Below are 16,395 nucleotides of genomic sequence, written 5' to 3'. Positions count from 1 at the left end.
ATTTATTGATTTTATTTAACTTCTATGCTGTTTGTGTTGGTATTCTAAAATGTGTTGCTGGTTCCTCTAAAGCCACCAGCAAGTAAACAGTCTGCTTTTTGTCAACATTTGTATTTATTCATTTCCTCCTGATCTGTCCTATAGGTTTGAGACACTCGATGGAAATCGGGTGTTGCAGTTGGACCCGGCTGTTCCTGGTGTGTTCAACGGGCCTTACCCACTCGGAATTGACCCGGTAAAATCTTTACACTCACTTAAACAACAAAAATAAGTAGCTTGCAGTTTGTTTGAATCACAGTGCAGTATTGTGTGTGCATTTAAAGGCTGATACAGTTTCCTCCTCTGTGCCATTGAGCATTGGAGATAAACCTTGAGCCACGCTGTTGCTCTGGCTGACAGTTCCTTCATTATCATGAACACACACACACACACACACACAGCTAGATACTTCATTCCAACTTTAAAATGATCACAAGACCTTCAGCTATTAAAATCTTATTCAGATTTTTGATATCTTTTACAGTTTTTCCCTTATCAACGTTTAAGTTTTGGTACATTTTCAGGCCGTTTTCGATTTTATAATGGGTGTCTATGGGACAACTCTTAAAATCCTCTTTTACCTACACCGTGTGGAAAATGCTTCTCCTTCCACATTCTTTCTGCTAGAGACTTCATTCCAACTTTAAAATGATCACAAGACATTCAACTATTAAAATCGTATTCAGATTTTTGATATCTTTTACACTTTTTGAGATATTTAACTTCGTTTGGAGCTTGGTAAAGAGGCCTTTTTCAGATTTTAACATTAGTGTGTATTGCGCAGCTCGTTAACTCTAGAGTGCGTGATGTCACAGCTAGAGTGGAGGAGAGCTTGAAATTCGCCATCATATATTTTTTTTAAACTTGCCATAATTCCCAAACCCTACACTCCTGAGACATAATTGTTCATGAAAAACGTAGGAAAACCTATCCTACGTTGAAAAAGAAAAAAAAATAAAGAAAAAAAATTAAACAAAATGCCTCTTGAGGGCATGAAGAGACAAAACCTTGTCAAAAAGTCCACCTAGCTCCCAATAGACTCCCATGTAAAATTTTGTCTGGATCTTTCTTCAGACCAGAAAGAGTACTTCTTTCTGGTCTGAAGAAAGATCCAGACAAACTAAACAAACTGCTCCCATCTCCACATTTTACACACAAAACCCCCAAAAAAACCATGTATCAGTTAATTGGGGTTCGCAGATGCTCACGGTCTGGTCATTTTTTTATAGGAGCCATAGTTTTTGAACAGGTGGCAAAATTGTCAGATATAATCCTCAATGCATTCTTATTGGGACTCAGTGCTGCAGTTGGTTACCATGGTGTTGCTGGGCAGATTGGGGCCACACACCTGAGTGACATCATCTAATCAGAGCAGACACGCCCACAGACAGACTGGATGTCTATACTACATATGTTCACACACACAGTCAGACAGGGACACACATACACACACACACAAACACTGAACATCTCTACCACACACACACACACACACACACACACACACACCACACACACACACACACACACACACACACACACACACACACACACACACACACACACACACACAGGAGAATAATATAGAGTTTATAAAATTGATTTCGTTTTTTGAAAGTGCACCCTTCTTCATGTAAAGAAAGATCAGAACAGTCTCAGCTTTGTTAGTTCTCAAACATTTTACCTTTTTATGTAATCACTGCAGATCTGGAACCTTGCCACCAACAAGCTGACCTTCCTCAACTCCTTCAAGATGAAGATGTCTGTGATCGTGGGCGTCACCCACATGCTGTTTGGAGTGTCTCTCAGTCTCTTCAACCACCTGTAAGTATTACACTCCACAGCAAGGCTGAAGATTGCCATTTGAACTATTAGTCTTACTCAGTTTTCATAGCAAAATCATTATGAGCTAAAGGGTCTGTAATTGATCTGATTGGCCACACTCAAAGGTGTAACACAAAGCCTATGAAAGGGACGTGATGTAATCACGTCATACTTGAATCATACTTGAAGATAATGTTGCACACTTCTGGACAGTGTTTTATAAATTCAAACCCAGGGAAGTCAAACCGTCAAGCAAATGATAAAGATACATGGATTTTCAGAATTTCATTAATGAAGAAAATGTTTCAATATTTTAAAAAGTTAGTAACTGGTGGTTTCCGGTGGACAATGCCAGTGCTTTCTTATTTCTTCACGTTTACCGGCTGGTTGATTTTTTTTTTCTTTTTCTTAAGACATTGATATCTCGACAGTTACTAAACAGATTTTTCCCATTCAAACTGCTAAAATCGCCCCTCTTGCAATGTTTAGATGAAGAACACAGGAGCCTGGGAACATAGTACTATGGGAACATAGTGATATCCTCAGTTACACTATTCAATAAATGCTACAGCACATTTTCAATCGCCGACATAGCAGCTCATACCATTAGCGTTGTCTGTGTTGTTAACTGATTCACTGTGCTGCAGGTACTTCAAGAAGCCTCTGAACATCTTCCTGGGCTTCATCCCTGAGATCGTCTTCATGGCCAGCCTGTTCGGATACCTCGCCCTGCTGGTGTTCTACAAGTGGACAGCCTACGATGCCTTCACCTCCAAGGACGCGCCCAGCCTGCTCATCCACTTCATCAACATGTGTCTCTTCAACTACAATGACCCCACTAACAAACCCCTCTACAGGGGGCAGGTACTCCCCCCTCATCCTCCCCTCTGCCTTTCCCAGCTTCATGACCCTCCCTAACTAATGTGGTGTAACATTGGTAGAGAGGTGGACATTATATATTTCACCTTTTCTTCTAGTCAGAGTTGTCTCGTTTACAGAACTGGTAGGGATGTTGTGTCTTGCAGTAGAATAGTTCTTTAGGAGTTATTATTGCCAACTTGAACTCAGATCATCCAGTTAAAGAGAAGTCATTCATTACTGTTGTATCCTTTACTAGCTAAACCTACAGCTACACCTAGTTAAGTAAAGTTTTCTAACTTACTAGGTGTATAGAAAGCTTCATCCTCCAGTGCTTAAAATATGAAGCCAATGCCAAAGTGCTAAAAACCAGCAGTTTAATGAATGGCTGGCTCCAAAGCATCCCTTAAGACACCCATGTTAAAATGCCTGACTTTACAGCTCAAATCTAAATGTTCAGAGACTGTTTCATAAAACGGTTTTGGTCTCAATAGTTAATTTTTCAGTTTGGGACAACAGTACGAGGTGAATGTTTAACGTTTTTTAAACTTTTTAGCTGACTCTCTTTGCTGACACCTTATGTGCTCATCTCTTTTATCAATGTGGCGTTGGATACCAAAACAAAAATATGTGTGTTCAGCTGACTCAACCAAGGCTGTCTGTTCTTGATATAATTGTCTGGAAATAGTTTTGTTTCTGTAAATGTGAACATTCTTGCAGAAGAGTATGCTCTCCTTCCACCAGCTGGAGTTAGTTTAAGCCTTTAATCTTGGTTTCGCTTAAAATCTGTTATGTCCCCAGATCAGCTTTTTACTATTGTTAGATTAAAGCAACATATAACAAGAGAAAGCTTATATATGGTGGAGAACTAGACAAATAAAGATTGTGGTGTATGTTTTCTGTCCCAGCAGTGTGAGGGAGTGTGAGGCCTCAGCAGGATCTGTTCAGGGAATCAGCTTCTTCTGATCACTGCTACACATCACCAACTCCCTGTTAACCTCTCTGTTTGAATCTGTAGATGGCGATCCAGATTTTGTTAGTGCTGATTGCCCTTTCATGTGTACCCGGTATGCTGTTTGTGAAAACGTTGATGCTTCGGCGTCAGCACCTGTGGAAACTCGAAGTGGTATGTGGATCTGACACCACCTATTGCCTTACTGCCACCTTTGAACATTTATGACCTTTGATATAACCTTTTTTTTTTTTTCACTCCTATTCCGTCATTCATTTCAATGGACATTGTGTAACGTGGTTGGTGGTGTTGTCGTGAAAAATGCTTAAAGCCTGCCTTGGGAACGCTCATATTTTGGTGTTACATTTTGGTAGAAAGACTAAGGGCACCCTAACAGCTGATGAACTGCCACTGATTTCTACCTGGTTATATGACCAGTTCTATTCCAAACAAATCCATATGCAACAAAAATGAACTTATTGAGATACCTGATATATCAATCTGATGCTCTCATGGCTTTCACTTGTTGTTTTAAACCTCAAAGAAATGCAGTCCCATAAGAACTAAGATTAATACCAATTATAAAACATTCACATTTATTTTACCATGTTTATGAGAAGATGAAGAGTCCTACATTTAAACGTTTAAAGTTGTGCCAGATATAGTTTTTTAGCAGCTAGTCTTTAGACAAAGAAATATATTTAATTACATTTTAATACGTTTATTATAGTTTTAGAAGAAGAAAATGAAATGCCGTTAGCATCTAACAAGAAGTGCAAAAGAAGCAGTAAAGTGCATTGTGATGTGTAGTATAATATAAGAATATACATATGACAAGTATAGAAAAGCTCAAGTACATACAGTATTAACTATATGGATTATAAAGACTATAAACGCGGCATAAAATGTGTATAGATATGAAATGCACTATAGAGCTGGTGTAAACAGTACAATATAGACACTATACTGTTTACAGAATAAATATGAATACACTGTAGACACTTATCACACTATTCCTCTTCTTACATGCAGAGTATGTAGAGTCGTTTGGAAGCACCAATCTAATAAACCTCATTTACATGCATGCCGACCAATCAGACGATGCCTCATTGCCAGGCTGCTGTATGATTGCCCGGAGAGTTGACAGCATGGTGCCTTTTAAAGTATATTATATATATATATTAAAACATTCTATCTTAGACTGTGTTTGTTTAGGTTTAACTCCAGTGAAGCCTGTGAGCAGTGTCATGTTTCAAGTGGCGGATGTATTTCATTTTGGAATGAAAGCCTTCTCTCTGTACCGGGTGCCCTGTTTCTTAAATCAATGTGAGTAAATGAAGAAAGCGTTCATCCTAAGGCTTGCTTTAATCTAGACACAGCTCTTGTGGCTTTTGTATCTAGTCCAAGAAGAGGGAAGAAACCCCTGCAGAGAATCTAGAGCAGTCTTTAGAGCAAACAGGCGTTTCCTCATCACGCTCCGGACTCACCCAACAGGGCACGCAGAAGTTCGGAGCGGTGCGGGTGGGCAACGGGCCCACGGAGGACGAGGCTGGCATTATGGACCATGACCACCTCTCCCAGCACTCAGAGGAAGGAGATGAGGTGAGACAATGAAATATCCACAAAAATCACTGATTCCAGTTCCATCTTCTTCCCAAGGGGTGATTTTAGGTTTTTAAATGAGATGGCTCAGGGAGGACTAAACCAATAGAGGGGCAATGGCAAATTAATTTTTTTTTTTTCAAACTAAAGTGAGCATCATTGGCTTAAAAGAAAAAGTGCCATCTTTGTCATGCTCTTGTGCAACCTTGAACAGTGCCACTGATCTTGGAATTGCTGTTAGTCTAGCCCAGTGGAGTCTAATGGCGCGTTTCCACTACAGCGCGGAGCACGGTTTAAGAGGGCTGTGACGTCAGCGGCCCGTTTTTGGTTGCGTTTCCACTTGGCCTAGTACCGGCCGGCGGAGTCCTAATTCACAGTTTTTCTGGCCTCATAAAATCGTGGGTCTAGGGCCAGGAACAACCAGGCTGAGTCGGGCTGAGTATGCTAAACTAGAGAGAGAATCGCTGGCAAGGGGGCTACAACTACAACAAGATGGACATATTTGACCGTGATTTAATTGTAATACACGTTTCAAAATGATGCCGAAGTAACAACATACTGATACCGGTTAGTAAAAACCATGAATTAATGCTTTGACAAGTCTGTAGACAGACGGCAGGCGAAAAACCTTTTAAAATGCGTGTTTTCTAAATGGAGATTGGCTAAGCTAACGCAGTATATGCTCCGACCGTCCACACTCACAACAACGGCCTATACAGACATAAATAAACCAGCGACTGTATTCGCCATGACACAGACAGTCTGTGGTTTGTACTTGTTTAACTTTTGTCTAGTTTCTGAACATATATGAGGAGCTGTGAGCTCTGAGTGCTAACAGCTAACGGCTGTGTTGTTTTTCTGGGGTTCTCATTGAAGATGACGTCACGGCTCCGCCTACACTGCGTTACTATAGATACTACCCCAGTTCCTAAACTGTAATGGAAATGCGCCATAAAGTGAGCCAGTCCTAACGAGGCCTCGCCATACCGAGCGAGGCCGAGCGAGGCCGTGTAGTGGAAATGCGCCATAACAGCCCCCCTTTAGACACGCCCCTGCCTCTTTTAGACTCTTAATTTAACTTACACCCAGAAGACCATTCTTTCTCTCCTGTGTGAAACCAAAAGTCAGTGTTTACTTGTTTTAAATTAGGAACGTAACGTAAGTACTTAACATACCTAACTACGTAACTACTGTAATTGACTTAAACTATTTCCTTTTTCTTAAACTTAACCAAGTTGTTTCCTGTGTAGAAACTGACACCATGTACATAGCATCATAGTTTGAAGCCTACGGCCAAGCTGCTGTTTTTGACGAATTGGAAGTGAGATTGATTTTCACGTTATCTTATTTTCTGGTGGTCAAAAAGACCTAAATGTTAGATTTTTCAAAGTAATGACTCATATTGGACTCACTTACTAACATGCAGTATGCCTTATATTCAAATATATTAGATTCATTTCTAAAAGTAAGTATCAAGCCTATTATTAAAACATATCCTAAATAGAAATCTTCTGGCTCATCCTCCATCTCTTTGCTTTATTCCCTGTAGTGTCTTCATATCACTGAGTGGTCTTTTCCCTTGAGTAGTACTAATAGGTGAGGGCAGAGTCAGCGTGCAGAGAGAAAGGCAGGGCAGGGATGGACTGGAGCAGATAACACATGGATTTTCCATTTCAGAAACATAAACAGAGAGGTGCTTTTCATGAGAACCAGCGAGTGGAATTTATGAAAATACCTCCCAGAATATTTTTTCTATCTGTGACTCAGAGCTTTGGTGTCTCCCATGTCTCCTGCGTAATACATCTCTGAGTGTTTATGTTGCGATAACATATTACATAACTGTAATGTTATAAGAATGCGTTTGATATTCCATGTTGCCCTAACTTAAAAACAGGGTTATGGGGTTTATATTGAATGTTGTTTTCGGTCACTAAATACTACAGAAAATGTTAACACTGGTATATGAAAGGTATAGTTTATTTTGTGTTTTCTCTAGATCTTTGTATGAGTAACTGACTTGACCTGCTAATCAGTGGCAGTGCTGGTTATTTGGGAATTTAAACATATTTAGCTGTTGTTGCACTGGTTCAAATCAGGTGTTTGTGTTCCTAAAACTGACAGCTGAACCCGGTAGTATTCATGTGTTTAAAGTTAACACATTTAAACATGCCATATTTATATAACTTTATTTAATCTATAATTCACTGTTAGCTTACCATGCAAATGCAATTCATTGGCTTCCATTTGCATGCCTATCGCAATACTTTACACAATAGATGCAGATTATAGTAACTATCCGAAGGAGAAAGAGAGAAAAGTATTTTTAAATCACATTTTAAAATAAGCAAAAGGAGGCCCAACTTGAGTCCAAAGCTTTATCCAACAATATGGCCCAAACCCGACTTTGAAGTCAATTCCTTTATTTACCTGTTAGACTTGGATGAGGTTCTCAAACTTGAGAAATCTAGTCAAAGAAACTGCAAAAATTGAATGTAACCTTGTAGTTTGATACAGTTCCTGAATGCTGCCACTAACCTTTGACCTTTTCTTACTTTCAAGCCCTCAGAAGAAGAGCCGGTAAGAATGGTGTTTTGTTTCTTTGTAGCACGTCTGGATGCTGTCCTGCCTGATCTGTTCGTGTTTGACCTCTGGTTTGCTCTGTCTAAACCTCTTCTACTCCTATACTGCATCTCCCGATACCAGGCATCATGTTTACGTGTTTGATTGTGAAGATTTATATTTGTGTCTGTCAGTGCTCATTCTTGGAGTCTTTATTGTCAACATATTTTAAAGGTGCAACACACTACTGCGATGCAACAAGTCCATATTTGTATCGGTAGGATGATTTCTCTAAATGTAATTAGTTAAAACAAGGCAGAATATGTTTAATAACTCTGCTCGTATCAAGAAAATGACAAACGTTTTTAAATCCTCTATGTCCTCTATCCACACGAGTCTAAAACCAACAAAAGGGTTGCTATTACATATTATTCATAGTGTTGTCTTATGGTGGGATCATGTTTTACAATATTTATACCTTTTCAGATGGTCAGTGTATCCGTTTAGGTGATTATTAAGCGTGTTTCCGTCGAAACAAGGACGAGTTTAATCATTCACAAGACAAGTGTTGGTTAAAACAACCTTCAGTCTGACACGAGAACAACAGTATCTCTACATATATCCACATTTAGGATTCTGTCTCCAGTAATACAGCCACCTTGTGAAATATTTTCTCATTTAACTTTGCATCTGAGTCTTCTTTTGTTTCTGCATCTGTCTGAATCAGTCTGAAAGTAGTTTGCGGATGCTAAAAAACTGTCTTTTGACTGAGTTTTTTTTTATCATTCTGACTCAAGTCTAAAGACTAAATGATGGGACTGTTCAGTTGAACTTTGTGTTCACAAAATGTCTGATCGGAGTCCCTTACCCCGGTGCATTTTGCCATTACAGCATGTTAACCCGGGTTGTTTTCATTAGCCACTTATGTCGGAGACCCTTTGAATGGAAACAATGAGGGCTGCTTCCATGAACTTTATTTCACGGCTCCAAGGACAAAAGAGAAGCATGGAAAGAGGAAACCAGACCAGCGCAAAAGCCAAAGCCAACAAGAGCCGCTCAGATCATTAGAGTCCCATGTTTCCCCCCCCCTGCCCGCCTCGTACAGGAAAGGCTTGCTCCAGGAAGCAGAGAACGGAGGAACTGTGCTGGCTTTACAACACACAAACAAGTCCCCTCTCAACCAACTTCCTCCTGACCGCTTTTTCAGTTGTTTTTTTTGTTTTGTTTTGTTGTTTTTGTTTGTTTTTGCCTGTCCTTGTTTGTCTACCCTCCCTCATAATGTAAAGCGTCTTTGGGTTCAAGAAAAGCGCTATAGAAATATAATTTATTATTATAATTATGAAGTCCTTCAGCTGTGATCTAGCTGGGGGAAAAAGAAGGAACAAACTTAAACAAGCTCCTTTGGTCTTTGTCTTCTGTCCGATCAGTGCAACAGGCCTAGGCAGGGGTCAAAGGTCAAAGCTGAAACTAATTAAGATGATAACGCTCATTTCCATGGTTCATGCACTGCTGGCAGCTCATTGTTGTCATTGGCAACATGCTGAGTAGCACCGCTGGGTAATAATCATATATCAGTGTTAAGTAGAGAGTAAAGTGTTTATTTTAGACACCCCACAGTTGATAAGCTATGATGACTCATATGTATAATAACACACTGGAAATTGTTCAGCTATATCTTTTTTCTGCAATATTTACTATTGCAGTCAGTACCTTAAAAAAACAACTGTGTTGATGTGTGTTCATTTATTCACATTTTTATATTTAAACAGTGACATGATCTTAAAATGTATCACCGTTCTTTAAGTATGTGCAATACTTGATCTCAACAGTAGCCTACCTAATCAAAGCTCCTGTTGTGATCATATAAGGAGTTCCTTAAAGTTGGTTTCAAGTTGAAACTCAGTTGATGCTGTGGTGACCTGAAGGTTATCAGTTCAACCTTCGGGCTGTAAGGAAAAGTAAACAGGCAGTGTTTTCCCTCATTAGCACCAAGGAGATATCCCTGAGCAAGGCTGAAGTGAATACTGTAACAGTTATCAGCTCAATGCTACTAAATGTAGAAAAATAAACACGTGTCTGTTGCTATAACTACGCTGGGTGTGCTCACCATCTTGTCGTTCCACCACAGTTTGACTTTGGTGATGTAGCTGTTCACCAGGCCATCCACACCATTGAGTACTGTCTGGGATGCATCTCCAACACAGCTTCCTACCTGCGCCTCTGGGCCCTCAGCTTGGCTCATGCACGTGAGTAAAACATACACAAGCATGAAACATTTTATTTAAAAAAACATAATTTAAATTGGCCAGAGACATGTTTTCTGCTATAACTTATCACAACAACCTCACAAATGTAACGACAGTAGAATAATGACACCTTCAGTGTTTAGATTGGTTCCCTATAATGGAATTCTGTCTGCCATCAGCTAAGACCTACAGGGAAAATAAAGGCTCCATTTTCAGCACATAGGAAGTCTGTCAGATATTGTGAGCCAAAACAGGAAGAGGTTTAGCGCTTTTATTTTCCCAAGAAGCTATCAAGTAACTAAAGAGTATCAATGTAACTTATTTCCAGTTACTCTCCTCAGTAACTGAATTGGAAACAGTGGAACAATAAGTGTGGAAAACAAAATGCACTGTTGCCAACTCTTTTCCAGTGGAAGTAGCTAGGACCAGCTCCAAACGTCACTAAGGCTGGAGCCACACGAGAACGGTAACGCAAACGAACCAAAATCGTTATCAAAAAAGTATTCCGTCAACACGCAATAGGCACCAGAAACGTGTCCTTCCACACGAGACCGCTCGACCCGCTGGAGACGCTGTAGTACATATGCCGGGCCTGTAAGTGGCGCTGTACTTCCGCCACAAAATACACCAAAAGCAGCGAAGATGTTTGCCCTTCTGTTTATTCTCCGCGGTGGATTTAGCAGCAGAGGTGGGGAGAGGCAGGGCTCTTTTTCTCCGTCAGCAGCAGCTGATCTCTGATCTCTCTCTCCTGTCCGATTAGACTTCACTCGCGTTTATGTCCATATCGATCAGATCTAGCTAGTTCTAGCTAATGATATGACTGCCTGAGTGTTAAAGGACACCTAAACAATAAGCGACATTTTGACCGGAGAATTTTAGATTTCGGCTAACGGAAACTCTGCTGGAGGCACCTGCTGGGTGCACTGTCCTGTGAGATACCGGGACCTGGCTCGAAACACTCGGAAAACTGTTGTTGTTGTTGGCGAAACACATCAGCAATGACGCGGGTGACACGGGGGTGAGCAGGAGAGGTGGGGAGAGGCGGGGCTATTGCGTCATCGTTATCAGAAAATGATCGTATAGGGCGTAGACACGGAGCCGTTTGGCCCCCCAGAGCGTTTTGTCCACAGATCTACCCACCTTGGGACCCGTTATCGTTATCGTTATCTGCGTTTCCCTGTCGGCCTCGTGTGGCCGAACCGTCTATCTGATAGAGAACTGTAGCAGATACGACCGTTACCGTTCTCGTGTGGCTCCAGCCTAAAACTAGCCAGAGGACATGTGTATGTTGGTGGTGGTGTTGATCACAGTAAAGTAGACACTGTGCTGATTACTCTGAGCAGCAGAGTGAATCAATAACAATATAATATATATTTCTTACTTTGTCTTAAATTATTTAAATGAGTCGCTAAGTTTCAAAAAGCGATCCGGTAACATTAATGCCAACAGGGGGGGGGGGTGGTTAAAAAAGTTCTAGATAAAAACTCTTTCTATACATTAGCTGACTTAGTAGGTACATTGGTTCTAATACAGTGAATTCAAGGATGCTTGTTCTGTGTATTTGAGTGTATACCTTGTCGTGTCATCACTGTGTGTGTGTGTGTGTGTGTGTGTGTGTGTGTGTGTGTGTGTGTGTGTGTGTGTGTGTGTGTGTGTGTGTGTGTGTGTGTGTGTGTGTGTGTGTGTGTGTGTGTGTGTGTGTGTGTGTGTGTGTGTGTGTGTGTGTGTGTGTGTGTGTGTGTGTGTGTGTGTGTGTGTGTGTGTGTGTGTGTGTGTGTGTGTGTGTGTGTGTGTGTGTGTGTGTGTGTGTGTGTGTGTGTGTGTGTGTGTGTGTGTGTGTGTGTGTGTGTGTGTGTGTGTGTTGTGTGTGTGTGTGTGTGTGTGTGTGTGTGTGTGTGTGTGTGTGTGTGTGTGTGTGTGTGTGTGTGTGTGTGTGTGTGTGTGTGTGTGTGTGTGTGTGTGTGTGTGTGTGTGTGTGGCTGTAGATAAAAGCGTCAGCTGAATAACATCTAATGTAATGTGTGTGTGTGCAGAGCTGTCGGAGGTGCTGTGGACCATGGTGATGCACCTGGGTCTGTCTTCCCGCAGCGGAGCGGGGTTCTTCGGCCTGTCAATCATCTTTGCGGCCTTTGCCACGCTCACTGTTGCCATCCTGCTCATCATGGAGGGGCTGTCAGCGTTCTTGCACGCCCTGCGTCTGCACTGGTTAGTAACACACACAAATATTACAACATTGACACATTCCAGTATGACTTAACCCCACCACACAGCCTCCATGCATTCCATTAATTGCAAAGTATTCACATAACATGCACAACTCTCACATGCCATTAATGAATCCCATATTAAGAGAAACATACACTCAGCAGGCTGTCATTGTTCACCTCCTGATCCAAAGATCTCTGCTAAAGCTGCACTTCACTTTAACATGCACACGAGGTATGTTTGAAAAGAAACATTCCTGACCCACAGTGGTTACAAACTGAGAGAACAGGCCTCCAGATAACCTCTCACTCTTCAGCTCCATCGCCTCCTTGCACCACCTCCACCCTGCTGATCTAGTGTAAACTCTACTGACATGCAGAAGTCATGGACTGCCCTGCAGCAGGGGCACACTTACTGTATGGGATTACTATTGCTTGATTCAGCCATGCAGTAATAAAACATGTGTATTAACAGGTATTACAAGGCATTCATCTTGTTGGAAGGTAGCAGCTGTATACATGAATCATGTAAATGAGTACTTTTTTAACAGTGTTTCAAGCTATGAGACGTAATGCTGATAACTCTGAGGAGGAGGTGTTGTAAATGTTCAGTATCCTGAGGGGAACATCCCTTTCTGCACGGAGTACATCATTATATAAATCCAGTGAATTATCAGCACTCAGTGACTGTTTTATACAAGCACTGAGATTCTCTGTGAGATGGTTTTATTAAAAAAAGTATTGCTATAGTCTGAGGGAGACATTTTTTTATTGTTTTGACACGATACATATCACCATCATATTTCTTAGGCCTTACTGAAGGTGAGGCAAAAAGACACCTGACAGTGTTTTCAGCTTGTGTGCGTGCGTGCGTGCGTGCGTGCGTGCGTGCGTGCGTGCGTGCGTGTGATACCTCCTGTAGCGGAAACTACCTCTGAAGTTCATATGTCTATGGACAGGTTTTGGCACTGAGATAGAAGAAGACAGAAGTTGTGTATGTATAGGATATAATAATGTCTTTGTTATGACAGGTGCATTGTATCACAATTTTTGTGGAGTAAGAAGCAATAAATAGTTGCAACCCCTAAAACCACAAATATTTGTTTATGCAGTTTAGAGTATGCACACATTAAAAAAAATAAAATAAATAAAAAAGAGTTGCTCAGTGGCATATGATGCCCAAAATGGAGCGATTGTAGATAATAAAATCACCTGTAAATGGGCCCATAGAGCGTGCACAGTGCGAGTTTTCCTTTAGCCTCGCCTTCGATCTCCTGCCCTCGGCTCAGTCAAATTAATAGAGAGGGAAAACATCTCAGCTATTAGTGCATTTTAGACCCTAATGATTTAAATAAGGGCTATAAAAGTGTTGGAACTGGGTAGTAGATTAAGCTAAAACATGATGCGCTGAGTTACAGATGTAACTTACAAAAAGGTATTTTTTCGGCCCAAATGATGTCACAGAACGTAAGTGTACTATCGCCATTTGGCCACTATGAAAATTTGCCTCAACGGTAGGCTCTCTTCCTGGGGGATTGGTTTTCAGCCTTTATGCTAAGCTAGCTTAACCCAGCTGACATCCAGCTACAGTACATATCAAGTGAATACATGAGATTTTTACAACACAAAATGGTACAAAAATGCAGGTACTAGTGTATTTAAAAGATGATTCAAAACTGTATGGTTGATCACAGTACACAACAAGTTGATATTTGGGGACTGAATTAAAGGACTGATATTATCCAGTCCATTGAACATGTCAGGCATGTGGCAAAATAGCATTGAGATCAGGTGCACCCTGCTGCATTTCAGTTTGACAGATCCGTCTTATTAAAGCTATTAAGTGGAAGCAACAAATGTGTTTGCTCTAATCCTCCTGGTCTGGTTCCTGCTCGCAGCACAGAGCCTCACGTCATGACTCTGAGACGGATAAACAAGGAGAGGGAAAGATATCCTGTGTGCTTTTGTTGGATGGTGTTAATGCTGTAAGTAGGGTTAAGTAGAACCTGTCTGTCTGTCCTCTGTCTGTCTGTCGTTCCTGTAAACGAGCGCAAAGTGACCACCTTTCAAATATGAGCTCAGCTGTCTTTTATCCACACTGTGTTGATCTCCCGAGAATTCTCCAGTGTGTTGTATAATCCACCTTCTCTGCCTCACACATGGCTGGAGGCCATGTTGTACAAAGCTTTCTTGCAGGAAAGTGTTGAAGTAGCTGAGTGTAACCAGAAACAGTATAAATGCATGTGTTAGACTAAAAAGCTAAAGACTGACTGGAGGCCAAACAACACACCCCTGTCTGATTATCAGCAGCTGCTAATGTGGGAGGCAACAACAAGAACTCTCATAACAAAATATATAGATATTTTTAGAAACCCTCAGCTCCATGGCAACATGTGTTAGTGTGTATTGCCTAATCTGAATAATATGTCATGAGTTGGGGGATGCTAGCACACCACCAGAAAAAAAGATATGGTTTCTATGACAATGTTCTCCAAAACTCTTGTACACTGTTCACCCTTCCTCTATTTGTATCCTCAGCACTCGTACGTTATGCTAGGATTTGGTCACAAATCGCTGTGCAGGGAAAAACTAAGAAAATATCGAAAATGTTTCCTTATTTCTTTACTACACAGCAACAACAATATTTTCATGATCTCAAATATGTTAGCCCAGGTTGAAACCATGGAGACAGGGCCGGCCCTGACCAATTTGCTGCCCTAGGCAAGATTTTAGCTTTTTTTAATGTTGAAGTTAAATCAATCATCAATCTGGTGCACTTTGAGAGCAACATGAAGAGATCTATGGATACATCTCTCAACACTCATTTGAAACAGAACTGTAAACAGATTTTCTTTATGGATATTTTACAAATCACTCCCCTTTCAAACTGTATTCTTGTTTATTAATAACAACTTTTTTGTACTGTCATATAGTATTTTATACCTGTTTTTCATCTATTCTCTTATTTTTTTATAACTATAATGATCATATAAAGGTGTGCCTTTACCTCACTGAGCTGAGGTTATCAGAGCCGCTCAGTCTTTCAGGAGAGAGCTCTCTAAAGCTCCCCCCGCGGCCGCTTACATAGTAAATTCCAATGTTAATAAAAGCACACAGAAGCTGTATACGTTTTTTGGGAGTTTGATTTATTTTAAATGAACACAAATACAAAATTAAAACCTATAATTGCACACTAAAACCATTATTTCAAAAAAAGAACAATTTCACATAAACCTCTGTTTTTTACTGGGGCTGGGGCAGTTCAACTTGATTTGGGGGGGGGGGTGTGCCATAGTTTATGGGCGCTGTACGCAATATAGGCGTAGTTCTGTTAGTATAAGATAATAAGATGTACTTTGTTGATCCAAAATCGGGAAATTGTGTTGTTATGATATTTCCAAAAAAAATATTCTTTTAATTTCTAACTTTTTTTTTTTTTTCTTCTCCCCAATTTCCGGCGCCCCCGATGGGTTGATGCGCCCTTAGCATTCGCCTATACTGCCTATGCCAAGGGCCGGCCCTGCGTGGAGAAGTCAAAAGATGTTGAGGGGTGTGGATCAAGGCATTGTTGGCTCTGGTCTGTTAATGGAATGTACTAATAGAAAATAGAAAGAACCTCATTCTTTAATACGGTGGCTGACAGGTGTAACCGTGCTACAAAACACAAGGAACGAGCTGCAGTTTAAAAACAATGCAATTACAAAAACACATATGTCCCAAAACACATGCAAATGAAGAAACATCAACATTTACCAACTAGAGGAAACATGCACAGAGTTTATTAAATGGCTGCATGAACAAAACGCTGCAAATTACTGTAAGTGTTTTGGCCCCTGTACTAAAATACTTAAAAATGTAATAATAGTTGTGTGTAGTGCTTATACTCAGGTAACATATCAACTGTATGTACAGCTGCACAATTAAAGTAGAATTTAAAGTTCAAAGACAAAATGATTATATCTGACCTGTTCTCACAGAAGTGAATGGGTTACTCTTCAGTGGCCCACATGAGGAGGCTGTGGTAACACCGGGCAGTGTGTGTGTCTCTGTGTGAAAGTGGGGCCCTTTGTTAATAAAGCAGCAGTGTGTCGGCTCCACAGCTCTGCGCTAA

The 16,395-nt window shown here is 40.8% G+C and overlaps 1 protein-coding gene across 5 annotated transcripts in view; it reads left to right on the top strand.

Moving 5' to 3' along the window:
- The window catches only part of LOC117473353 (V-type proton ATPase 116 kDa subunit a-like), a 53,435-nt gene that overhangs the window by 30,076 nt on the left and 6,964 nt on the right, over nucleotides 1-16,395 (top strand). For 2 of the 5 annotated variants that reach the window (XM_034118910.1, XM_034118908.1), the window contains exons 14-21: nucleotides 145-235; nucleotides 1,745-1,863; nucleotides 2,511-2,727; nucleotides 3,740-3,847; nucleotides 5,075-5,275; nucleotides 7,835-7,852; nucleotides 9,963-10,080; nucleotides 12,114-12,285. In XM_034118910.1, coding sequence (XP_033974801.1) covers nucleotides 145-235; nucleotides 1,745-1,863; nucleotides 2,511-2,727; nucleotides 3,740-3,847; nucleotides 5,075-5,275; nucleotides 7,835-7,852; nucleotides 9,963-10,080; nucleotides 12,114-12,285 — 1,044 coding nt within the window. The remainder of the gene's footprint in view (nucleotides 1-144; nucleotides 236-1,744; nucleotides 1,864-2,510; nucleotides 2,728-3,739; nucleotides 3,848-5,074; nucleotides 5,276-7,834; nucleotides 7,853-9,962; nucleotides 10,081-12,113; nucleotides 12,286-16,395) is intronic. The other 3 variants (XM_034118912.1, XM_034118913.1, XM_034118911.1) reach the window with 3 other exon arrangements.

The sequence above is a fragment of the Trematomus bernacchii genome, unplaced genomic scaffold, assembly GCF_902827165.1.
Source record: "Trematomus bernacchii unplaced genomic scaffold, fTreBer1.1, whole genome shotgun sequence".
Lineage (NCBI taxonomy): Eukaryota > Metazoa > Chordata > Actinopteri > Perciformes > Nototheniidae > Trematomus > Trematomus bernacchii.
Note: the sequence above shows the minus strand (reverse complement) of the source record. Positions and strands in the feature narration are given on the sequence as shown.